Here is a 25,210-nt window from a genome sequence, read left to right as displayed (position 1 = left end):
CCAGGCTTCCACACAACCCAGGCATGGCCTGGAAAATAGCTGAAAATCTGATTAAATTAAAAGTACGAGTATGGAGCCAAAAATCTGTTTGAGTCAAAGAATCTACATTTAAACTCAAGTATTGAAAAGTAAAAAGGAAAAAAAAATTGTAACCAATAAAAATTAACACTTCAAATGTTTGTGTTTGTTTATGCTATTATGGTATTTGTTTACAGCATTTGACATTTCTAACAAGTACTTTAAAGGTCAAAATGAAAGTGCAACTAGTCAACAATTTGTTTGTTTTTTTTAAGTAATTTTTTTTTTCTCTTGTAAGGTTATTTAAGTAACACTCCACATTCACTAATACTGGAGTGAAATAAAAATCTTCCAAAACAGTACTTACCTACAGTTACTTAACTTGAGTATTTTCCACCCCTGGTTCCTGGGATTGGCTGTGGATCTACCTCAACCCTGAACAGGTTAAAGTGCTTACTGAATATTAACGGATGAGTAGAAATGTCTCCAAGTGTACAAACCACGCCCCTTACAAGTTACGCCCACAATAAATAGTAAAACATCTGTCAGGATTACAAACCACGCCCACTATAAGTCACGCCAACAACAAATACGGTTAGGTTCAGGGAAATTGAAGAAATTTGCGTGCCTGGACATGTGCAAATTTCCTTGTAATAGATGTGTTTTGTAAGTCTTGCAGGACACAGGCGGACCTTTCTCAATTGGTGTGTTCGACTTCACGCGGTGCTGCACAGACCGATCGGCGGCGGTGTTGTCTGACTTTAGATGGCACCAACGCTACGTCGCTGTGACGTATGGCATCAAAGTATCGCGATAGTGATACAAGAGCAGCCGGCTCTCTCCCGCTCCCTCCCTCTCTCTTTTTTTAAACATTTATTTCCCAAAAAAACATAAATGTACAATTTCGAAAAATACAAAATGTTTCACATAACGAATTCTATAACAACCTAAAACATGAGTAAAATTTTAACATCAAGTATTATATATGATGAACAATAAGGATAATATTCATAAGAAGGACATTAATGAAAAGATATTCACACATTAAAGAAGAAGAAAGGAGAAAGGGAAAAAATGAAGAAAAAAAATAATAGAGAAAGGTATGCTTGTATATTCAAACTAAAAATAAAAATCTAGTTCTTTCTATATGTACATATTTATGAAAGTCGGCTTGAAAGTTCTTGTAAGGTTTCAAAATAGATCTTTATGTCAGCCTTGAAATGGGTGATATTGGGTGTCCTTTCAGACCACTTACATTTGTGTATGTAAAACTTACCAAGTACTATTATAAGATTTAACATAAAAATTAGATTCTTGTCTGTATCGTTTTTGTCATAATAAAAAAAATAACATCTCTTTTCTTTATGTTAAATTTAATTCCACTTATAGTATTAAATAAACATTTAATATTGATGTGCGCATGCGCAGTAAGCCCTGGAAGGGCAATCTGAAGGGTAGGAGGAAATGTCAGGACGCCGGCCGCAGCCCAAGTCGAACACACCTTATGTTTCGACATTTTAAAAGTTATGATAAGCTGGTGGACAGAAATAAATAGAGACAGTCAGTTTTTATTAAACACCAAACACACTTTGACTGTCTCGAGCACATTAGTAATGTAAACTGGATGATGAAATACTAACGTAATGTAAATGTAAACTAGATAAAACGGAACAGGTGCTTGTTCGGAACTGTAACTACATTCGTTGTTCCTACACGGTTAGATTTTCCTGTTGCACTGTTTGTACCGGTCGAAAACATCCCACTAAGTGTATAGCCCACTACATAAGATGTAGTGGGCGTTATTTTATACCCTATATAGTGCGCTTTTGTATGGAGAAAGCGATTGTGTCCACGGCCATGGAGCTGAAGTGGTAAGATAACTGAAGTCGTTAGCTAAGTATTTTATACTCATTATTCTGAATATTGTGTCTCAGGTCAGGCTGGCCTCACGCGGACACCAAGCTAGTAGTAATGGGAAGTTCGGATCATTTTACTGACTCGGATCTTTGAATCTCGTTCAGCAAAATGAACGAATCTTTTTTCCGAGTCATTTCGTTCATTTCAGCAGAATATAATTCAAATCTCTCTCTCTGTCTGTCTGTCTGGAAACGGTTCTCTTACTCTCGATCGACCGATCGAACTGAATCACTCTCTAGGACAACTCGTTGTTCCCTAGTCATAGTAAAGATTCGTTCAAAATGAAAGAATCATTGATGAGCAGCACATCACTACTAGCTAGACAAAGCTAAGACAGTCGTTTTGCTTGGTTTAAACTTGTCAGTGTTTGAAGATGCTGGTCAGTTGTTTTGCCTAATTCAGCTCTCTGCACAGGGATCAGGCTCCTGTCACAGACCTGGGCCCCTTTTCCAAAGATGTCTTTGAGAAATTTTCTCTGGCGCCCACCGTGAAAGAGCTCTGGGCCTTGTTACAAAGGTAACGTCACTCCATCATTTTTTCAATAGTTTATATGAAACTCGTATATCCTTTGCAGGTTTCATACTGTGGGGGAAAAATGTGTTCACAGCTTTTTTTTTTTTTTGTTGCTTTTTCTGCTTTTTCGATACAATACCGATATCAACCCTCTGAGTAGTGCCACATACCTGATACTCACATCTTCACTGTCTACAGGCTTCCCAAGACAAGACATTTCATATATTAGACATGTCCTGAAGGCATGCTTTACATCTGTTTGTGTTTCCATATATGATCTGTGTTGAGTCACTCAGAATGACGCATTTTCACAGAATGAAGCCAGCTTTACATTGTAAGATTTCTGGCACAATTAAAATCACACATAAAAGATTCCTTTGGTTGTGAGTTGAGAGCTACAGTCTTGGATCTGTGACATGCTCACCAAAGACCCCTGAAGACAAAGTTCTGGCAGTGTCCTAAATTTTTGAGAAAAATTTCAGAATGCGATGGTTGCTAAAAGCTAACAGTAGGAGGGTGGCATAGGAAGACATGAAACTCAGAGTGCAGCTACGAATATAGTGCGTGGCGTGGGGTTTTTTCCGGGTACTCTAGTTTCCTCCCTCAGTCCAAAGACCTGTGTTGTAGGCTGATTGGCATTTCCACATTTATTTCCTTATGAAAATAAATGCGGCTGTGCATGATCCGAACAGTTCGGTATGTGTGGGATTTTTCAGCGTCCATTTTATACAGCTGCGAGGACGCGTGTATGATAAATACACACCAATTTTCATGTAAATCCTGGAGGTTCTACACACAATTTGGTCTTGTGGACAGCCCTGGTCTTGTGCTCTGGTTCGAGCTTTCCCTAGTGGGTGTTCCTCAGGGTTGCAGTGTTGCTCCTCAGCTATTAATTACTCACATGCTACTGCTTTGGAAAGTGTCTCCAGACAGCATGTTGCCATTTCATTGTCATGCTGATGACATTGAATAATCCAGAATATCCTGAAACTGAACTCATTTCTTCCCCAGCCTCCTTTAACCAGGTCAGTAATCATCTCCTGTACATTCCCTGAATTTCCCTGAATAGTTTCATTTACTTCCTTCCCAAGTTAAGAATCTTGGTGTCACTAGATTCAGCTTTTTCCTTTGATCATGATATCACATGTCACCAAGACAGATTTTAACCACCCGAAGCCAGACTCATCACTCGTTTGTCAAACCCCAGAGATTGTATTATTGCAGTAGTGTTTTGCTTGGAGGGGCTGAATATGCTACAACATGTTAAGAATTCAATGGCTAAATGTGATCACTGGTATTTCCCATGAGCATGTTACCCCCACCCTTAAACGTTTACATGGGCTTCCAATCCTGTGCCTTCCTCCACACCCTGAGTACTTCTCAATAATCAAATTGATGCTTCCTCGTTTCCGCGCTCCTCCGTCCTCCAGCCCTGGACCTGGAAATCGATCGCCGTCAACCATCTTGAAGGACATTTCAATTCTCCATTTGCACCGTGAGGAGGCGAGGAACGAGGAGTGAGGAAGCTTCCACGGGAGCTACAGTAGGAGCGAGGATACATGGGTGTATCCTATGCGCAAATGTTGCTTGTCGAAAAACCTGACGCACGTATTAATTCCCCTCCTCCTTTACATCTGCCATAATCTCAAACAAAAAGTCCTTTGATGATGTGATGGAATTTTGTGTGAAACATAATGAAATAATAATATACTTACAATGAGTATTGTAATTAATTGATCCTTGCTTGTTTGGATACTCAAAGCTGCACAAAAGATGCGATCGTTTATGTATTGTTTATTAATTCATTGTTGAATAACCCAGACATTTCACATACTATCAGTGCATTTTGCTTTATTGGGAATGTTGTTATTAACCAGGCTCCAACAACATTACGGCAGATCCCTGAAGCGCAGTGAGGTAATCCACCTGAGCACAGTCATCATTGATTGAAGTCGCTTTGAAGTGACGCTTGAGAGAGCGAGGGTATTCAATTTGACTCGCTTTGGTTCCTCTTTCCTCACATCTCATCCTTGCGTCCTTCTCTTGCATCCTAAAGGGGTGGAGCTAAGATGCAAGGAAAGGAAATGAGGAAAGGAAATGAGGATGCACAAATAAGAAATGAGAAGCACCTCCTGATTCGTATGTTCTAGGCATTTCAGTATTGCAGACCCAAAACTGGAATGCTCTGCCTCAGTTTTTATGTTTCCACCTCCTTTGACTACACAGTGCATGATAGACTTTATAATATGATCTTAAAAAGAAAACAAAACAAAACAGAGAGGCTGTTGAAGGAACCGCTCTTTATAGCTGACGTAATCATGTGATTATAGGATCTAACTAGTTTTGTAGATGTTGCACAACATTAATAATTAGCAAATTGCTGTGGTATGAGAGGAATAAAGCACCTTGGGACATGTTGCTGAAAAAAAAAAAAACTTCACTTCACACCAGGCCATATCACACCACTGTATTGTTGATTATTTTCCTATAAGAGCATACCTAGTGTTTTATTCCTTACTTATTACTTTATTAACAAGGCTCCGGAGTTTGCATGTTCTCCACGTGTTTCGGGGTTTTCCTCCGGGTACTCCGGTTTCCTCCCCCAGTCCAAAGACGTGTGCTGTAGGCTGATTGACATTTCCAAATTGTCCATAGTGTGTGAATGTTTGCCCTGTGATGGTTGGTACGCCGTCCAGGGTGCTCCGAGTCCCCCGGGATAGGCTCCAGGCTCCCCTTGACCTTGTTTATTGCTTATGTTCTTTACTTTCATACCTTTTTAGTATTTGTCTTTTCTTTATATACATGTATATTGGATTTTTTACATTTCTTCTGTGTTTTATTGTTATTTTACATACATTCCTCATGTCATGCTTTACCTTTAAAGCCCTGATGAAAAAGCTGATGTGAAAGAAGACACTAAGGTAAATCCAGCTGCTCACTCCTCACAATCCAGTTGCGCCAAAAGTATCAAACCCACGCCACAGACCAACATCAGACACGGCCACGGAACTTCAGACCGCAAAGAAACTCCTCCTGAATGTAAGAACGCCGTTGCTGAGGTTAAGAAACAAGAAAACTTCCCTACACCGAAAGTGCCCTACCCTCGCTTCTCCTCTCTCCTCCTCAAAGAAAGAGTGATTCGTATGTGCTCTCTTAAGAACAACAAGCAGGACACAGTTCCACAGGTACACTCAGTACACTCATCATCATCCTGCTTCGAAACTGAGCTTGGAACGATGCTTAAAAGCCTAGAACCATTCTTTCAACTTTATTCTATTTTTTAATCAGAATTTAATAGAGAAGGTCAAGATGGAGGTGGCAGAGTTTATGAAGTACCTACAAGATGTCACTAAAGTCTGTGCTGATGATTATAACTTCATGCCTGTGGGAGCTTCTCGCTATTCAGAGGTACAGCACTATTCCTCAGAGTGTTACAAATTCTGCACGCCCTTAAGCAATGTCTCTTCTACTTGTCTTTGCATTGCATCTTACAGTCATTTAAGTGAAAATGACTTTTTATACTTTGGGTTAACAGGAGTATTTTAAACATTGCTTGGACCACATGAGGAACTACCCACAAGTTTACAGTATTCAGGAAATCACCAGTTTAACAGGGGGGAAATTTGTCTCAGACATTTCCCTCAACTTTGAGAAACAGCTGCTTGCAATGGTAAGATACCGTTTACAATTTATTATAATGCCACTTTATGTAGGGGTGGACGATATGACCAAAAATCATGATTTTCTAAATAACGTGCATCTTGATACTGTAGGTTTGCTCACAAACAGCCAGTAATACAGTATTGTTGCATTTTTGGAAAAAAAAAAAAACTGTTTGATGTTTTTGGTCATTTTTATATGAAATATGTAATGTAAAAAATAAAAAAAGAAAGAACTTCAATATTTGACTATTTCTAAAAATTCTATTATCAGTCAGGGGGTTCCAGTCCATTTGTAATGATTATTATTGTAATTATTGTTTTTATTTAATTATTAAAAGCTATTAAGATATCTCTACATATCATCACCCAGCCCTAATTTGATGGCATGTATTAATAACTCCTGCGCCTTCTCTTTAGGGCACTGTGGAGATGGTAGAAAAACGAGCACTGCCAGAGAACACACAGCTTGCTGTGGACTACGAGTCCGTTTCAGCTGTGAACCCTCCAGTTAAAAAGGCCACTCATTTCCACACAGTAAGTGATGATGCTTTAACTCTAATAAAAATGACCTATTTGTGCAGTGAATACAGTGGTGCACTGGATAGCTTTGCAGCTTCACAGCTCTAGTGTCCCTTTTCAGTCCTGGACTCAGGTTAGTGTCTGCAGAGTTTCTATCCACGATCTACCATGACCCTGAGAATGATAGATCAGTTACTTTTCTAACAATTAGGAAATCTTTTATCTTCTTATTTCAGTTTTTCTAAGAAATAATGTTTTTAAACCATGTAAATATTATAGGAACGTTGCTCAGGTCAATTTGACAGAATAATAGCGAATCATATCGAGAATAGAATAAAATAATTTGGTCTGTGTAAGTAAAATCATGAAATGGTTTCATAAAATTTTAGTTTCTGTCACATTGCGTTCGTATCTTGTTTGTACCTGTACACGTGAACACACGTGTACCATCAAGAGCATCCCTTAACAAGCGCATAGGCTGTGTGTATTTTTTCATTAGTTTTGTTTACACTGCTGATATTCTATATGAAACTAAGATTTTTAGCTAAATAATTGTTACACTTGTATGGCGATAATCTGAAAGACATGGCTGATTACAGTCTACAGGCAGTGGATAGACTCAACTGATTTGGTGAAAAAGCCACTAGAGGGTGCTATTCAATCTGTTTTTGATTAGGCAGCACTGGGTGATAGTAGTTCTTTCACAGAAAATGGGGACCATCCTGTTCAACTCTCTGTTCTTGTTTTGCAGCCTATCAGCAGTGACAGGAATGCAGAGAAGCTCAGCGCTACATATGAGCCACACGTGTGTCTATCGAAAGAGGCCTTCATCCAGCTGCTGAACAACAGTGTTGGGTTTGCTGAGGCCTGGGAACTGCCAGTCTGTGTGAAAGTAAACCCTGCAAACGGTAAGATGTTTCCCATCATCCCTCATCAGATTCAGAATTAGCTTTTCACTCCATCTGTAATGATACGATTGGAAGAGAAATGATGTACTAGATCTTAGCCAAGATACAAATGGCATCTTTTACTAGCACACCATTCAGTGTGAACAAATGAACACATCCTGAGTGTTTGAACACAAGCCCTGATTTGGAAGTAACTAGTTGCTAAATGGACCTAACGTGTACGATGATTGCTGTACAGGAAGCGCTCAGAGTACAACGGTGTACATCGACCCTCCTCTGCTGAAGACAGAGATGACCTGGAGAGAGAGAAATCACCTCTTTCACGAGGAGAATGTAAAACTGGCATACAAGAAGACCGGCTCAAATCCTGTGTTTTTCCTCACGACAGAGGACTACTGCAACAGACACGAGTTTGCCACAGAAGTAAGTGCTCGCTTCAGAGGAAAATGTCGAGGCTTTTCAATCCTATTTTAGAAACCAATAAGTGTGATGATCTATTGTTTTGATTCATTTGTTTTTTTTTATTGTGTCTTTTTATGTTGGTTAGGAAAAGAGCAGTAGACAAGTTGTTTCATTTGACAGCAATGATCTAGATTTTGAAGTAGATTTAACTGACTTGGAGTCATTTGGAGAGGCTTATCAACCAAAAAAGAAAGTCAAGCACAATGATTCGGAAAATCAAGCGCCTACCAAAAGTGAATCATTGGGATTATCGAAACCTAAACTAGAATTAGACCAAGGCAAAACCTTGCACACATTAACTGAACAAGCTTCCACACCTAAAGACGTTATATCAGTACTTTCTACACCAGCAAAGGAAGAAGCGCAAGAAGAAGAAGCCAGGGCGGGTGTAAAGAACAGCTCAGTGGACGAGTGTGCTGAGACTACTTTGAATTCTGTATCTGATGAGGACCCTTTGAGTTCGAGTGTAGAAGAGTCCGCAGAATGTACACCAGCCAAGCGAGTAAGGCATTCCTCTGTAAACATTGATTCTGATGAGGAACGCCTCATTATTGATGACCCAGACTCCCCATTTCGCAGCATAGTAAATAAGAAGAACCAGGTGACACCAGCAGCTCCAGAGAACATCACTGACCCCAACACGTCATCTGTGAGTGATGTACTGAATGTACCTGAAAGTCCCAGAAGCTCTGCTAAAGGAGCTAAGAAAGCAGCCAAAAGACCCAGAGTCTCGGCAGATTGCGACCAACTAGGGCAAATTTTGCGAATGCAAAATGCCATGCTAAAATCCACGACTGCTAAAAGCCAAGAAACTCCAAAAGCACCATCTGCAGACTGTTGTCCACCAGAACCGAAACCCAGCAACCACCCTGTGTCTCTGGTCAAATCTAGTGTGTCCTCGTACCTGGACTTGGAATCCAGAGAAGGGCTGCAGAATGAGGCTGCTGCTCCTGCCACCTCTCAGCCCACAGCACAAAGAAAAAGTTAGTATTCATTTATTTTCTTCTTTTGTGGATGGCTGTGTCATTAAAGTGACAGACTGACTGTTGTCTGTGCCTCTTGGGAGCTTCATTATTTCTGGTGAGAAATTGAGTTGCATTAGTACTGTATGTCTAGGTGATTGACAACTATGATACCATGAAAGTTGTCACCTGGTAAGCAGTGAGTGTCACTACAATCATTATGCAATGGCTGGAGTTAGCACTTTGGTCATCTCAAATATGAGGTGTTTTGGAGTTCTGGGTGCTCAAATTTTGTGTGTGTGTGGGGCAGGACTGCTGAGAGAGGAGCTGCTGGTGAGTGCTGAGGATGAAGAGGACTATGAAGCTCCTGAGGAGGGCAGTGTACTGTATAAACTATACAGCCTGGTAGATGTGCTGCTGATGGTGCGCAGCACTGTGTCCATTGCTCATCCCAGACATGACCAACACACTTTCAGGGTAAGTGGGGAAATTCCAAGCAAAAAAAAAAATCTAATTTGTGTTTACATACTGAAACAAGGCAACAGTCCAAATCCAGTCTTTAAGAAAGAATCAAAAGCAAGACTCCAAAGTTTTGTCATGACCCTCTTAGTCAGACCTGATTTGAAGAAGGCAGTGTATGACAGCTGGCAGGATTGAAATGGGTATGTATGGTAACCTAGGAAAACCCTTCACATGGTCATATTTTGACATTTTGTTGTACTATATAGACATGAAAACTGCTATATGTTTCCCTTTTGCATCTTTCTCAGTCTGCAGTCAAGTTCTAGCATTTTAAATTGAAAAAAGAGAAAATCACATTTAAATATTTCATTCGATTTATACTGAATGATGCCTCGTCTACCTCTACATTTATAACCCCATCTACTAATGGAAAAACATTCCTGCCAAAATTTATTGTATAGGTTTGGCCTGGTCTCTGTTCACGCAAACATCAGTGGGGAAATAATCATGAATTCAGTCAGACTTCATAAATGCACTTCTGTTTGGTTGACTAGAGTTCTTGTTTTTAATGTCTTTGATTAGGTCATTTAAACATTTCTTAAAATAAAGATGGCAAAGTATTTTACTGGTACTCTGTTTTCATTTTTTTGGGCTGTATTACAAAAGTGATATCCGGCATGTTTTTCTGGGCTGCCTGTTCAGAGGACATGAATGAGGTTGGAGGCAGATATTAATGGAAAGAGCAGGCATTTGTTTCATGTGATAATGATCGAACAGCTGTCAAACTTAACACATTAAATATCTTCTTGGTATAAAATATATTTAAAACATGGATCCAGTAAATATCAGCTGATCTCTGTTCTTGTTTTTCCACATTCACTTGAGCTAAACTAATACTTACTTTGCCCTGAGCAACATATTTGTTGCTGGCTGTTGAGTTACACTATATGACCAAAGATTTGTGGACTCCTGATCATCACACGAATATGTATTGTAGTCCCCCTTTGCTGTTATAATAACCTCCACTCTTCTGGGAAGGCTTTTTACTAAATGTTGGTGTGTGCCTGTAGGGATTTGTGCTCATTTAGCCATGAGAGCATTAGTGAGGTAAGGCCCTGATGTCAGGTGAGAAGGCCTGGGGTGCATTCCAGTTCATCTCAAAGGTGTTCAGTGGGGTTAAGGTCAGGGTTCTGTGCAGGACACTCGAGTTCTTCCACTCCAACATTGGCAAACAATGTCTTTACAAACAATGTGATTTAAAAGCCAGATCCAGTTTTTAGGTCATAGCATAATTGCCTGTCACTAGGACACACTCATGTGTACTTTATTATGGGTATAATTAGTACAGGGATAACTATTAATGTAGTATGCAACTCTGTAACTTGTATTAGAATTTATTGGTGTGTTATATAATGTACCCCATCCAGTCCTGTCGAGTAAAAAAAAAAAGGAAAGAAAGAAAAGCACAGTTTGGTGATGCTCCTGTACTGACATGCCTATTAAAATGGTATTTAGCTGAAAAGTGGAGTTGGGTGACTCTGAACATGTTGTACATCTCCTGGGGCAAGCCTAATCTTGTAGCTCAACCACTACTTAGAGGTTTTTTTTGTTTTGTTTTGTTTTTTTGTTTTTTTTTTCCGCTAGGCCTGATCAATTCGATCAGTTTATGATAAATGAACAGCAGAGTGTCCCATCACTGATATATGTATAAAATAACAGTGTAATTTGTGTTGGTACAGGCGGTCCCTGTGCATGTGCTGCCCAAGCTGGAGTACCAGCTGTGCTACGGAGCTGAGAGTCTGACCCATACTGAGGCGTGCCAGCTGTGGGCTGAGCAGCAGCTTCACTCCAGCATGGAATCTTTCATAGGTAAGATGTTTGCATGGTTTCAGCCAGGCTGCATGTTTCACTAGGACTCCTATGCATTTATCATCAGGTAATAATAGGATGGCTTGGCCTTGTAGTAATGACAGACTAATGACTCAGTAAGCCCTTTAGCTGGGGCTCTGTCTAGCAAAATAAACAGTGTCACCATTAAAGTAAACATACCGTACATACAAGTCTGTGTCTGATATTTTCCATAGAAATATTCAGAACTGTTGTTTATACCAGCTAATGCTGGAGAATTTACCATTAAGAAGTGGTATTGTACCAGCTTAGGTAAAGTTTTCTCCCTAGAGTAGCTGCAGAAAGTGCAGACTGTCTGAGTCAGTGTGGACAGGACAGGGTGGAGTCAGTGGTTAGAGGAAGCATCTAGACCCCCCCTTCACCCCCACCCCACCCCCGACCACTTACACATGCCTTGCTCATGACGCACATAACCTCTGTGACTGTTTAGAGCCACTACTGCCATAGCAACTATTATTTTAACAAAAAAAGCAAATCACTTGGTCAGCAAACGGTGCTAGTTTTCAGAAAAATGTGTAGTTTGCACTTTTTCCCAGTTCTGGATAAGAAACAGATTATAAATCCACACTGGTTGTGTAGTTAGTCCAACAGTTAAAACTCTATGCATAAAAGGCAACCGTATTGTTTAATATATAGAAATAAACAGAATGAGGAATTTTATGGTTTTGTTCTGAATATTTTTGAACAGGCCCAACTGATTCACTACCGAAAGCAGTGGCTAAATAAGTATGCACTCCTCCTGAAAGAATGCAAAGGGAGGCACAGTGTTATCCTCTCTTTTCAGTCAGACATTCCTTTAGCTTTGTTAAGGAATCTAGTCTTTTTACTGGATTTAGTCCAGGATCTAGCTTGCTCAGTGACAACCTGCCCAGCCTTGGCCTTGCTTTCACACTGATTTGTTGCATTTCTCTGGCAAGGCTTTATGAAAAGTTGTACCCTGGCTTCAGTAGATGTTTGTCTCTGCTTATGTTTGACATTTTGACAAATCTGACATTTTGCTTTTTAGAGTAAACTAAATATGTTGTAATGATGGATGGTCCAGTTGATGAAAATACATAATTGATTGATCTTTGGAAATACCGTAATAATAATATCTTTTTAGAATGTACTCTTACAGAGTATACACAGAGAGATATTAGAGATAGTATTGTATGTCACTGCAAATGATTTGTAATTCAAATCCAAAGTGTATTCACTACTAACAGTTCACAGAAGCAGTGGTTATGGGTGTTGCCTAGACTTGAATAAGCTGCCTCACTGGAAAGCTTGTGTTGCTGATTGAGGTACTGGGTAAAAACTGAGCTGTCTTTTGAACAAGTAACCATGCACATAACTCTACGAAAATTAAATACAAGTAAACTATTATGAGCTTCGTCAGTTGTCCATGTCAATTGTTCATGGCTTTCTTGTAAACCCTTGTCTATAAACTTGACACTTTATCTTAGTTCTCCACCCATAATGACTAGCTTATGGTGGTGATTGCATTTATTCATCTCATGGGTGGAGTGCATTGTTTACGATCTCTCTGCGATAATGTACTCATTCATTCTATTGGATGTTGGGTCATTGGGAAGTTTCTCACAGTTCCTGAGCTCATGCAACATGTGGAGACGTGTCTGTTCTGTATGCTCTGCTTTACAATAGTTCACATAGCCTTCAGAGCCAAATTGAGTGATGCAATACTCGTTTTGCAACAGCATGTCGCTGCCTGACCGTGCCCTGCTCATCCACCACTATCCATCACAAATGAAATTAGCACGTCATTGGAAAATCGGTATGCCACCAGTAGCAGTAGAGCCTAAAAATCACCTATTTCTATATGAATACTCTGTTACAGTTCTGTGTGTGTTTGTGTGTATATGTGTGTAGGTCGGATTAATGCACACACATCAAAGGTGGTGCAGCTTCAAGAGCTCAAGCCTGACTGGATCCAGAACACGTCCTGTGATTTCAAGTACACTCACTGCATACCCTCATTTCCATTTTCCTTTCATTTTCTAGGCTAGTCTCTCTGTGTAAAGTCAGATAGCACATGATTACATACCATCATTATTGCACACCTGATGTGTGCATGTGTTAGTGTTTGACTAGCTTAATATTTTTTTATGAATCCTATCTGGGTTTGTCTTCATACAAATGCACTTTTGTTGAACCCTTTTAATCCTATTTTTGGTCTTCCAGACCAGCTAGGTGCTTGAACACACTCCACCACATACTGAAAAAAGTCATGAGGTAAGATATATGTTTCTCTCATTGTCTGTAGGGCATATATATATATATATATATATATATATATATATATATATATATATATATATATATATATATATATATGCTAGATAGATATATATATATATAGATAGATAGATAGATATATATATCGATATATATATATATATATATATATATATATATAGATAGATAGATAGATAGATAGATAGATAGATAGATAGATAGATATATATGCCAGAGAACTGTCTGGGAATCTAATGTTTTTTGTGCTGACTTGATAATGTAGAAGTAGACACACACTATATTATATTATATTATATTATATTATATTATATTATATTATATTATATTATATTATATTATATAACGTAACGTAACGTAACGTAACGTGTGTCTACTTGTCTACTTCTACATTATCAAGTCAGCACAAAAAACATTAGATTCCCAGACAGTTGTCTGGCACTAAAATAAAATGTTAGAGACAAATATTTGTATGTCATTAAAGAAAGCAGCATATTACGCAAGAGACACTTTTCAGACAAAAGACACAATGAAGGCTGCTGGGTTTTGCTGCAAAAATCAGAAGCAAGTGTGAAAGACAAAGTCTCCGGAAGAACTGTGGCTGATTCTGCAAGATGCTCAATAAAACTTACAGCTCATTTCCTTATAAAACTGCACTAATTGTAGTGGAGACTACTACTAAATTTGTTAAAGCAAAGGGTCGTCACAACAAATATTGACTTTATTTCATTTATTTCTGTTTACTGCTCTTTATAATATTTTTTAAATGTAGAAACATTTAATTTCATTACGTTCGAAGACATCTTTGCTCTACAGCATTTCTTTGCATGCGCCTAAGACTTTTGCACGTGTGTGCATGCATGCGTGTGGAATTGTTTTGTCTGTGGGTGCATGGGGTAGTGTTGTTGCATTACAGCTCCAGGGTTCAAACCTGAGTTCTCCAGTTTCTTCACAGAAACATGCCAGTAGGTGGATTGGTTGCGCTAAATCATTCCTAGGTGTGAATGAGTGTGTGAATTTCATTCTAACCAAAGTGTACACGTGAGCCTTGTGCTTGTACAGGAAAGTTGTGACCATGTGATCAGGCTGTCACATTGATTTGCAGTTGTTTGCTTTAGTGTTGCTTTTTGGCATTTTAAAAACGTCGAACCCCTATCTATTCTACACATATCTGTAGACCTGGGTATTGGGACCAATTTGGCGATACTTATTTATATGGTTTCGATTCAATTTTGATTCGATTCTATATTGATTAGTTATCAATATTTAATTTAAAATGTTAGTTTTGCAGACATGGAATCCATGTTTTAATATAAATGCTGGTAAGTGAAACCCTCTTACTTAGTTATATTACTGAAATACACATTTACATTAACAATAGGGCCCACACAATTATAGTTTCATTACTTTTTACTTTTACTTTGAGTAACAAACATTGTAACAAGAACTCATAAATATGTGCACACAAACTAAGCACAAACTGCACATTGTAACATTGTAAATGTGCAAGAGTGAAATTCATTAACAACTTGAGACATGTTTAAGAAATAAAACCGTTTTCAAAATTCAAAAAAATTCAAAATTCATGAGTCTTTATTGGTCACATATACATTACAGCACAGTGAAATTGTTTTCTTCACATACAAAGCAGCATGTTAGGAGGTTGGGGTCAGAGCGTAGGGTCTGCCCCTGGAGCAGAGAGGGTTAAGGGCCTTGCTCAAGGGCCCAACAGTGGCAGCTTGGCAGTGCTGGGGCTTGAACCTCCGACCTTCCGATCAGTAACCCAGCGCCTTAACCGCTAAGCCACATCCTCTCAAATAAAGCACCCACATGAAGAATTGATTCGGGGTTTTCAAAAATCAATATCGTTTCGTTAAATTGTAGAAATCGGAGAATCGATATTAAAATCGGAGAATCGATATTTTTTTGCCCAGCCCTACTTATCTGTGCGAACAGAACTCTGACCTGCATGTGCACCTTTCAAAATCAAACAATAAGAAATGCAACAAAAATCATTTGTATTGGAAAACAAAGACACAAACAGCAGTCTAACCATGATTGCATGAACATGTATTAATCTGTGATCACACTATTTTAATTCCCATGGCTGTCCATATAATTTTGCTTGTTATTTGGCCCTTCTGGCTTTCCACTTTCCAAATTGTGTCATTTCTTGTTTACAATTGTGCCCTCTTGTAATTGGTTCCACATGCTCCTCATTTCAACCTTCCGTGTTTAAGGTCTTTTTGAAAGGTTTTCCTGGTGCTTCATGTGAATTATTTCATATTTGTTACTTAAGTTCTAAGCTGCACTTCCCATTGATTTTCCTAGTTCCAGGTTCATGATGTCCGTTAGAAGATGTGAATTCTAAAATGATTTAAGGTCTTTACATAATTAAACAAAATTAAATAAATGCTCTAAACCAGGGGTGTCTAATCTTATCCAGAAAGGGCCAGTGTGGGTGCAGGTTTTCATTCCAACCAAGCAGAAGCCACACCTGAGTTTCTTTAAAGCCAAGATAAAGTTGGAAATCATGTGCGGCTCCTGCTTTGTTGGAATGAAAACCTGCACCCACTGACTGATAAGATTTGCAGAGAAGATTGCGCACCTCTGCTCTAAATTGTAACCCTAGTTTTTGGCCAAAGACTTGGTTGTACATGCTGATATACAGTATGAGCTGATAATTGTGACTCTTGAACATTACATACCGTATATTTTCAGTCTATAGAGTGTCTTCATAAGTTCAATTCCACTACACTTTGCTTCATTCACACCATTCAGCACCTGCTGCTGATATTTCAGCAAAAACATTCAACCTCACTGGGCTTGATCTATAGATTGTACAGTGTTTGGTTTTTGTCACTTTGATTCACTGCATGCTGAATCCAACACCTGATGACACATGAGACCCCTGCTTCAAATAGGTGGTTTCAGACAGAATCAGAAGTTTTGAGGTGGTCTTGCTCATTTTTTTTTTTCAACCTTGTGTTTGGGTTTAATCACAGTTCTAGTAACCGATTTAATGAAACTGTAAATGGATCTACACAGCTCTCCACAGTTCTTTGTTATTTACATTATTTACCTACTGATTTTAGTCTTCTTCTTTTTTGAGTTTATTTTAAATGTTCTAATTTGTCACAGTTTGATTTCACAACTAAGTTTCACACGCTTTCATTTCCACAACCTTCCTTTTGTCATCTCACTGCCCATCTAGCATGTCTTGCAACTTGTGTTAAGGAATGTGGGAGTACTGAGTGCTGTCACTCAGCATTTTCAGCCAGAACCTGCACAAAACTGGGTTTTGTGTTTCACTATTGGTTAGGGCATTGCCTCTCCCCCCCACCCACCCCTGCAATCACTTGTCTGAAACTCATTTCACAAGCCAGCACCACGCCACATACCTTTCTGTCTTCATGGAAAACTTGCACTATAACCACAGCCTTCTCTTTCTCTCTGTTTCAGCTTACAAGAGGGGAGATATCTGTTGGGTCACAAATCTGGTGAGGCTTTTTTGACCATATTCAAAGCTAGTGATGGAAAGAAGCCCACTCGCAGTGTCTATGACCTCCAGGCTGTCCACTGTGGACCTCCAGTAATCCCAGAGGCCAAAGTTCCTTGGGTTCCTGTGGATCCCTTTCATCTTATGCCATTTCACAAGAAATACTGTAGACCTCCATGCACCTTCCCTCCACGTCCACGCATACAGCCTAAGGTAGAACCAGCAGCATAGTTCTTTCAGTTTTGACAGAATAGGAATTAGCCAGGATTTCCTGCTAACCTATGATTCTTTGCTCAGTTGGTTAAGAAACTGTTATGAGAGTATCTACTACACAATGGATAACATACCAATAAAAACAGTACTCCTTTTTTAAAGGAAATCCCACTAAGTAGTCTCTTCTGAACTGTGGTCATTGTGATCAACCCCTGCCAACTGAGAGCAAATACATGCATGTCTATTTCTCTTATCAGATGGGTGGCACTGCCTATCATTCCATTCACATGCTCCAGAAATAACAGAAACAGCTCAAACATGTTGCCTTGTGGATGGGGATTGGGGAGGAGCGGGTGCTGTCATGTGTAGTTTATGTTTATATTTTAGAGCTCCTCAATCACTGCTAGTATTCTAAAGTACTACACTATACTTCTATTTCCAGACTAACCTGATAGAAGCAGTGCTGCCAAAGCAGTTTGACCCTCTGAGCTTTATCTAGCTGAACATTAGACCCAACAAGTTAGACAGGAAATGCACATAGATAATAAATAAATAAAAACAATTTACATAGAAGCACAATAAAATAAATCATTTAGAGCAAAAGAAATACATAGAGAGCCCTCATTTCGCTAAAACAAAGTTTAGTTTCCTATCTAAGAAACAAATAATAAAAAAAATGATTCCATTGCAATGGAACATTTTCAGCTAAAATCTAAGCTAAGTATTGCAGTTAGCTGCAATGGAAACTAAGCACACATCACTCTGACAGATTAAATTAGGAAACTGAATGTGCAGCTATGAGTGAGAACTGTGTACTATCATTTTCTTGACTAGTTATCAGCTGACTATTCGTCATTCCTTCCTTAACCTTTTAACTCTTTCTTACACACACAATCCTTCAGGCAGGAGGATGTAAAGGAGCAAGGCCGGGTAACAGCATGACTGCATCTGCACAAGGGAGGCAAGGCTCAGCAGGGACAGCCAGTAAAAAGCAGAAGAAAAAGAATAGGAAAAAAAAACAATGGACAAATAAAAACACACGTACAGAATGAAGAAGGACATGCAAACTGAATAAATAAGTGATGAGGACTAACATCTGTTGCAGGTGAAGTTGTTTTAGTTGTTTTATTTTTTTCCCCCTGATTCTTTACTCATGTTAGCTTCAGTGGAGCAGTTTGAAGCTGAATTTGAGTTGGGGTTAAAAAGTAACTCCATGACAATAAAACATAATATCTGCAAAGTAAAGAGTAAGCTACCAGTAAATATTTTGTGTTCCTGCATTTTCTCAAATGTCATTTATTTTTCAGTTTGTAATTAAATGCTATTTTTGGTATGTCATACTTAAATCTGGGTGTATGTGAGTGCTTTCTATATATTTTGCAAAAAGCCCAAGACCTATGTCACTTTGATTGTGAAACTTTTTTTTAAAGTTTACTTTACTTGTAAAGTAACAATAAATGATAAGTATTCATTAAAAAAAATTCCTTATTTCTTTTTGCACAGTGACGTGTACAGTGATTTGGCCTCCACGAACAATGGACCTCATATTTGAAGTTGTATACAAACATATTTATTTGTAAATTGTTTGCAGGAGTATCCCGTTCATATCTTACAAGAGCTCCTGAGTTTATGCAAATTTGGGTATAATGAGACTCACAAATGTGAACCTCGACTAACGAATTGTGTAACTGGTGCGGGTTACTGCAAACTTCTATATGGAAAACATTGACAAGAATGAATAGATTGTTTATTTCAATTGTACACAAGTTTAGTTCTAATTTTGTGAATTTCAGTTAAATCAGCACAAAAGAAATGGTGAGTTGGTGTGTGCTTGTGGTAGTCGACACGCTACAGTGGCTGAGCTGCATTATTGGAAGAATTAGTGTTTAGGAGACACACTTTCACTGTTGACTCATTTTGAGTTTTGTAGCAGTCACGAAATCTAAATCAGCTTTGTTGTGAATGCAGTTTAGTTATTTACAGGTGATTGCCATTTTTTTCAACATACACATGTGAGTATGAAGAAAATAAGAGTTATCAAAACTTTACAATGTCTGTGAGTTTTTAGTTCAGTTTGGCCTAAGAAAACATTTATACATAACTTAAACTTACTAAAATATTGATAAATAAGGCCAATTGAAAGTACTTTGTTCACTGTAGGAGGAAAGTTAATGCTAAAAAATAATCAAAGAAAAATACATGATGGTGGACTTTTAAAAATAAATAAATAAAAATGAGATTGATGCTTTATCCTCAGTGTTGACGTGATGAACTGGCTGCAGTTTTCTTGCAGACTTTTATGTATCTGATGTTCTCACATTCAAAAGCTAATGATTAGTTTGAAACCTGCTATTATAAGACTTGGTTTTGCTCTCATAAGCTGTAATCAAACACTAAAGGTGTATTTTGGTGTCTAGTTTAAACACACAAAATGTAAACAGTAAGGGTGTGTACCTCTAGTGAGAGTAGATTATTAATAAACATCTGTGCATAGTGTTATTATCTCATCTTTCTTGCTCAATATTTCCTTTCTTACTCATAATACTTATAAGATACGAGGTTGAGTTCTAAAGATCTGCTTCATGTAAAGCTTTTAAAATGTCACAATGAGCATGCATAAAAGGCAGGCTTGTGTTACAGTGGTGCATGGAGGACTTTGACGTGCTGGGATCTTCAGGGTGGAGTTTCTCCTGCTGTGTACTAGAGGAGGAGGCACTACTGCATTAAAGGGAGGGAATAACTCCTGGCAGAGGTCGTGGTATTTAACCACCACACCCTTTTTACTTTTCATAGCTGGAACTCTTCTGCATCATCTGCTTGTTTAGGTAAGTTCAAACCCCAAACCTACTGAAGAATTATGATAACCTAAAGGTTCTGTAGCATCTAGTCTAGTGTATGGAGGAAAAATGTTGCATTGGCAACCTTATTGATGCCTATTCCTTCCTGCTAATGTGCTCGGCTCAAGTTAAAGCTACAGTACTGTTTTCTCTAGCAATAACATAAGACTTCTCTATATATGGAAGAAAGACAACGTTTAAACGGTCTTAAACATGTGCATAATTAGTTTTGAGGTCTTAATCACAGTGAGCGTTTTAGGGAGCAGAAGTAGACATGGCATGATTCTATCTCACATGCTTAGAGGATTTTCCCATTCTTGTGTGATGAGAGAGTCTCTCTCTCTCTCTCTCTCTCTCTCTCTTGTTCTCCCTCTCCTTCTCTTTCTTTCTCTCTCTCTCTCCCCTCATGCTCTCTTTACTCTCACTCTCTTAAAGGTGTGTCCTTTCTGATAATGACCGTATGCATTTTATCTAAACTCAAAAGACCAAAGGACAGCAGTAAAGCAACATAGCTTCAAAACCCTTATCATGAAACGAATCCCCACCTTGGTATGGAATTTTGTTAGAGTGAGGCTGTAGTTTCACTGTTTGTTTGGTTTCTATGTAACTAAGGCTGTTGATATGGCTGATTTTGGTCTTCTGAACAATAGCCAGGAAGTGGGGAAAAAAACCTGGCAGTACTCTCAAGAGCTTTGCTTTGGACCTCTACTCCACAAAGAAATCACGGCTGCAGTTTAATCTACCTGAAATTCTACGTTTCTATCGATTTAATATTTGTATTATTCAGAAGCAGTCTAATGACTCATGGAAGGACCTACTTCTGAGCTAACATAGCCCTCTTTGTGCTAGACCTTAATAGAATTTGGATTTGGTGATCTTAACATTGATGTCTGGCTCACCCTAAGCAAACACAGGCTGTGCTTTCTTCAGTTCGATTACACAACGCTCCCTCTGTGACTCAGGCAGCATGGGGTTCTTAAACGACTCTGTTCTCACTTCCTTTCCAGGGTTTCCCCTCCTTTTTACAAAACTGAATTTCAACCCTTTAACTAAATTACAAGCTATTTTTAAACTATTATTAACATGCACACATTGTGTCTTACAGGACTTCTAAGATGGCGCTGGTATCTGATTTCCTCGGTCAACTGACACTTAATTTTGGGGTAGGTTTTCCTAAGATTAAAGGAAACTCATTTCTGTCCCACATCAAGTCGAAGTCCAAACTGTAACATTGCATTCTTTTCAATCGTGTGTTTCAGTCGAGCGAGCCCACCTATCCTACTGTGATTCCTGCAGCTGATTTTGATCCAGACAAAGATGCTGCCAGAATAGAAACCGCTATTAAAACTAAAGGTGAGCAAAAGCATTACGCTCTATCTCCTTGTCTTTCTAGTTCCTGTGAAAGAATATATTTAGAGGTGATTACAGTATTCAGTTGACTGGGTTTACCGAAGAGCAAATGTTGGCCAGAATCAGGAGCCTTCATGAGTCATCATCCTGTGTGGAAGCTCTTACCCACGCATGGAAAGTTCTGGGTGAGGCATTTGTGACTGTAGCCTGCAATCAACTCAACACATGCGCATTAAAGCCTTTTTTCTCTCTACCAATGGAAAATTCAAATATAGAATAGGAACTTGTGTCGTGTTAACAAAATATATATCAATCGTACAACCATGCTCCCCTCATTATCCTGGAGGGTTTTTAAAAAAGCATTTAAAAAATTGTATCTGTACAAAATAACATTAAAGGTTTTAGTAAAAAAAACAACAAACACACAATGTGTGTCTTAGGTGTGGATGAACAGACCATTATTCAGATCCTCACCAAACGGACATATGGCCAAAGACGAGAAATTGCCTTTGCATATGAGAGGAGAGCCAAGAAGGTCAGAACAATTCTTCTTCTTATTATTATTATTATTATTATTATTTTCTTTTTTTAAAGAGCCAAAATGTTTTATCATTTAAAACACTGATTTTTTTGTTTCATGCCCCTCCTGTACAGGATATGATTTCTGCCCTTAAGGGGGCACTGTCTGGCTCGCTTGAGACCGTTATTTTGGGCCTGATGAAGAGCACTGCTCAGTTCGATGCCTCTGAGATTAAAGCCTCCATAAAAGTAAGATAAACCTAACAACAGAACCATGTCTCATTCAATCAGCTGAGTTACATACTACATTCATGTGTGTGTGTATGTATATATACCAACTGCTGTACCATGTGTCTGTTCAGGGTTTAGGAACAGATGAGGAGAGCCTGATTGAGATCCTCTGCTCTCGAAGCACTACAGAGCTGGTGGAAATTAAGAAAGTCTACAAAGAAAGTAAGTGTGAGAAGGTGCACAAGTCAACTTTAGCTGGTCACAGATAAACAGGAACAGCAGTAAGTGAATGTGTGTACGTGCAGTGTTCAAGAAGGACCTGGAGAAGGATGTGGCTGGAGACACCTCAGGAGACTTCGCTAAGCTGCTGCTTGCCCTAGTGGCGGTGAGGAACTGTCTGCATTCTGTCCATGATGGACCACTATTACCATTTACAGCTTATTAAAATACGCACTCGAGTCTGAATGAAAGATTTCCTTTAGTTTTATAAATTGTTTATTGTGTACCTGTTCTAATATTCCAGTATGTTTCCTTAGCATATATTTACATTATGTCATTTATTTCTGGATAGTTTGTGCTTATCTATTTCTTGGGCATCTATGTACTGTATATCTATAGTCAAGTCAAGTCAACCTTTATTTCTAGAGCACATTTAAAACAACAGAAGTTGACTCAAAGTACTTTACAAATCAATCAACCAAATAAGCCACAACAGAATTATGTTTAAATATACAATAATCATAATAATAATAATAATAATAATAATAATGAGTAATAAATAAATACATTTAAATACAGATTAAAGTCAAAGGTTGTGTGTAATGTTATATGTGCAGTAACCAAGACATATTCCTTGTCTGTGTAACACACCTGGCAAAAAAAAAAAAAAATCTAATTATTGAAGTCATGTGTATTTATCTTATAACTTCCCAATAGGTCAAGAGGGATGAGCCAAGCACTGTAGTTGACTATGAGAAAATTGATGAAGATGCCAGAGTAAGTCATAAAATATGGATTAAATTTAAAGTCTTGGTTAAATGAATGAACACCATTTACTACTACACGTCACCTCTCAGGAAGTGTAAGAATTCCATACCTTTGTTTTTCTGCTTCCCAGGCACTGTATGAAGCTGGAGTGAAACGTAAAGGCACTGATGTCAAAACCTGGATTAGCATCATGTCAGAAAGGAGTGTCCCTCATCTGCAGAAAGGTTCTTAAGCCCCTTACGTTCACCTCTGTTCTCTATAAAAATAAAAGATAATTGAGAAATAGGTTTTATGCAAAATATTTGTTTGAATCATGCTTATTTATCTCTAGTATTTGACCGATACAAGAGCTACAGTCCCTACGACATGCAGGAGAGCATCAGGAAGGAGGTGAAAGGAGATCTGGAGAAGTCCTTCCTTGCACTCGGTTAGACTCGTTCGCTAACTTGTGTACACATATTCATAGAGGTGTTACAGTCTCACAGAGACACAGACATACCCTTTGTGTAATGTACAGCATGTGAACTAAACTGTCTCCACACTCTTTCTATGCAGTCCAGTGCTTTGAAAACAAACAACTCTACTTTGCCAACAAACTCGGTGATGCCATGAAGGTAACTGCATTTTGTCCTGTTTTTCCTTTCCTTTAAAAAACTTTCACTCACAACCTTAAAAGGGTAAGGTTTATCTTTGTGGTAATTTAGCTGCTGTTGTCACAGGAAGCTTATTTCAGGGAAGTTACATCAGGCTGTGTGTGTTTGTGTGTGTGTGTGTGTGTGTGTGTGTGTGTGTGTGTGTGTGTGTGTGTGTGTGTGTGTGTGTGTGTGGACTCCTGGTCCCCACCAAGATAAAGAGGCACACATAGAAATATGCAGCTTGTATTTTTTTATTATTATTATTTTTTTTTTAAACTAAGAGTCCAATGGTTTCCTTTTGGTTACTGGTTTCTTAAGGTTATGGTTAGGTTTGTGTATGGGCATAGCATGAATTAGCTGCATTAATAATTAGGAGAAGTGGTTATGGCTTACAGTTCTCAGAAGGATAGTAAGATAACTGTGTATGTGTTTCAGAGTAAAGGTGCAAAGGAGAAAGTGGTAACGAGGATCATGATCTCACGCTGTGAGGTAGACCTTAAGAAGATCAGGTCTGAGTATAAGGCCCAGTTTGGAAAGTCTCTGTACCAGACCATCTCTGTAAGTTACATGTTAATCACATTTATATGCACCATGCATGTCTCCTATGCATTTTAATAATCATATTAACTTCCATTTTCAAAATATCTGCAATGTTGTATATACACATGCATGGTTTCTGATGGTGCACTCTATCTATAGGAGCACACTAAAGGAGACTATCAGCAGGCTCTGCTGAGTTTGTGTGGAGGAGATGATTAAAGCGGAGCAGGTAACACTGGTTCCAGGACCCTCAGATCCTGTGATCCTAAGGAACCTCTTATCTGCTCAGCCCTCAGCCCTGATGTACTGTTCTAGCTTTATGGATAGTCTATAATCTATATGGATCTATCTCTAACTGGACTCGCAGTGTTCTAAAGAGACCAAAGACAAAATCCCAGTTATGTCATTTGTAAGCTTCTGAAGTAATGACTGTTGAATGCTCAAATCCAGGGTTGGTAAACTCATCTGAGTGTTACTTGATCCGCAAAGAAGGCAAATGTATTTCTGCACCCCATAAATAAATGCACAACGTTTGTATTAAACTGTGCCATAGTTAACAAAAACTTAACCTTTTTTTTTCTTCCATAAATGCATTTCTCTGTATTTCTATGGTGCATAACAGATGTATTGAGAGCATGGCCTGAAGCTCTTGTAGAAGGAGTGCAGTGTGTGTAGTTCACCACTAGAGAGCAGTAGAGCACCACAGAGATTTGTTTCCTCCAACAATCTGCCTCCAATAATCTTCTGCCTTCTGAAGCTTAATTTAGCCGTTTTTTGTTTGTTTTGTTTTGTTTTTAATAAATAGTCCAAAAGTA

The 25,210-nt window shown here is 38.6% G+C and overlaps 2 protein-coding genes across 4 annotated transcripts; both read left to right on the top strand.

The window, feature by feature from the left end:
• Positions 1–1,525: 1,525 nt before the first annotated feature.
• ice2 (interactor of little elongator complex ELL subunit 2) lies at positions 1,526–20,056 on the top strand. Of its 3 annotated transcripts, XR_008387589.1 has the most exons (16): positions 1,530–1,889; positions 2,350–2,451; positions 5,333–5,633; positions 5,737–5,856; positions 5,984–6,118; positions 6,528–6,644; positions 7,381–7,537; positions 7,776–7,960; positions 8,085–8,982; positions 9,272–9,438; positions 11,163–11,292; positions 13,201–13,285; positions 13,513–13,563; positions 17,047–17,296; positions 18,199–18,401; positions 19,937–20,056. XR_008387589.1 is itself a non-coding variant. In XM_053640771.1 (15 exons), the coding sequence occupies exons 1-15, from the start codon at positions 1,849–1,851 to the stop codon at positions 18,346–18,348; spliced, it is 2,889 nt and encodes a 962-aa protein (XP_053496746.1). In that variant the 5' UTR covers positions 1,531–1,848; the 3' UTR covers positions 18,349–19,864. The 3 variants fall into 3 exon arrangements, 2 of the variants coding, with proteins under 2 accessions (XP_053496747.1, XP_053496746.1); XM_053640771.1 differs by lacking the exon at positions 19,937–20,056 and having other exon boundaries at positions 1,531–1,889; positions 18,199–19,864; XM_053640772.1 differs by lacking the exons at positions 13,201–13,285; positions 13,513–13,563; positions 17,047–17,296; positions 18,199–18,401; positions 19,937–20,056 and adding an exon at positions 13,029–13,167 and having other exon boundaries at positions 1,526–1,889.
• Positions 19,982–25,210, top strand: LOC128617659 (annexin A2). The gene is made up of 13 exons (XM_053640775.1): positions 19,982–20,121; positions 21,239–21,296; positions 21,393–21,486; positions 21,924–22,018; positions 22,138–22,251; positions 22,365–22,455; positions 22,539–22,618; positions 23,170–23,229; positions 23,351–23,444; positions 23,552–23,647; positions 23,776–23,834; positions 24,291–24,413; positions 24,555–25,210. Exons 2-13 carry the CDS (start codon positions 21,249–21,251, stop codon positions 24,612–24,614), a joined length of 1,014 nt encoding a protein of 337 aa, XP_053496750.1. The 5' UTR covers positions 19,982–20,121; positions 21,239–21,248; the 3' UTR covers positions 24,615–25,210.

Source organism: Ictalurus furcatus, chromosome 14 (genome assembly GCF_023375685.1).
Source record: "Ictalurus furcatus strain D&B chromosome 14, Billie_1.0, whole genome shotgun sequence".
NCBI classification, from domain to species: Eukaryota; Metazoa; Chordata; class Actinopteri; order Siluriformes; family Ictaluridae; genus Ictalurus; species Ictalurus furcatus.
This window is presented reverse-complemented; position numbering and strand designations above follow the sequence as displayed.

Excerpts from the sequence above, each read along its gene's own strand:
- LOC128617659 (XM_053640775.1), top strand. The coding sequence starts at position 21,249 with ATGGCGCTGGTATCTGATTTCCTCGGTCAACTGACACTTAATTTTGGG. Across the intron at positions 22,456-22,538 it reads TAAGAAAGTCTACAAAGAAA|TGTTCAAGAAGGACCTGGAG; the intron begins GTAAGTGTGAGA and ends GTGTACGTGCAG. Across the intron at positions 23,648-23,775 it reads GAAGTCCTTCCTTGCACTCG|TCCAGTGCTTTGAAAACAAA; the intron begins GTTAGACTCGTT and ends CTTTCTATGCAG.
- ice2 (XM_053640771.1), top strand. The coding sequence starts at position 1,849 with ATGGAGAAAGCGATTGTGTCCACGGCCATGGAGCTGAAGTG. Across the intron at positions 6,119-6,527 it reads AGAAACAGCTGCTTGCAATG|GGCACTGTGGAGATGGTAGA; the intron begins GTAAGATACCGT and ends CCTTCTCTTTAG. Across the intron at positions 17,297-18,198 it reads GTCCACGCATACAGCCTAAG|GCAGGAGGATGTAAAGGAGC; the intron begins GTAGAACCAGCA and ends ACAATCCTTCAG.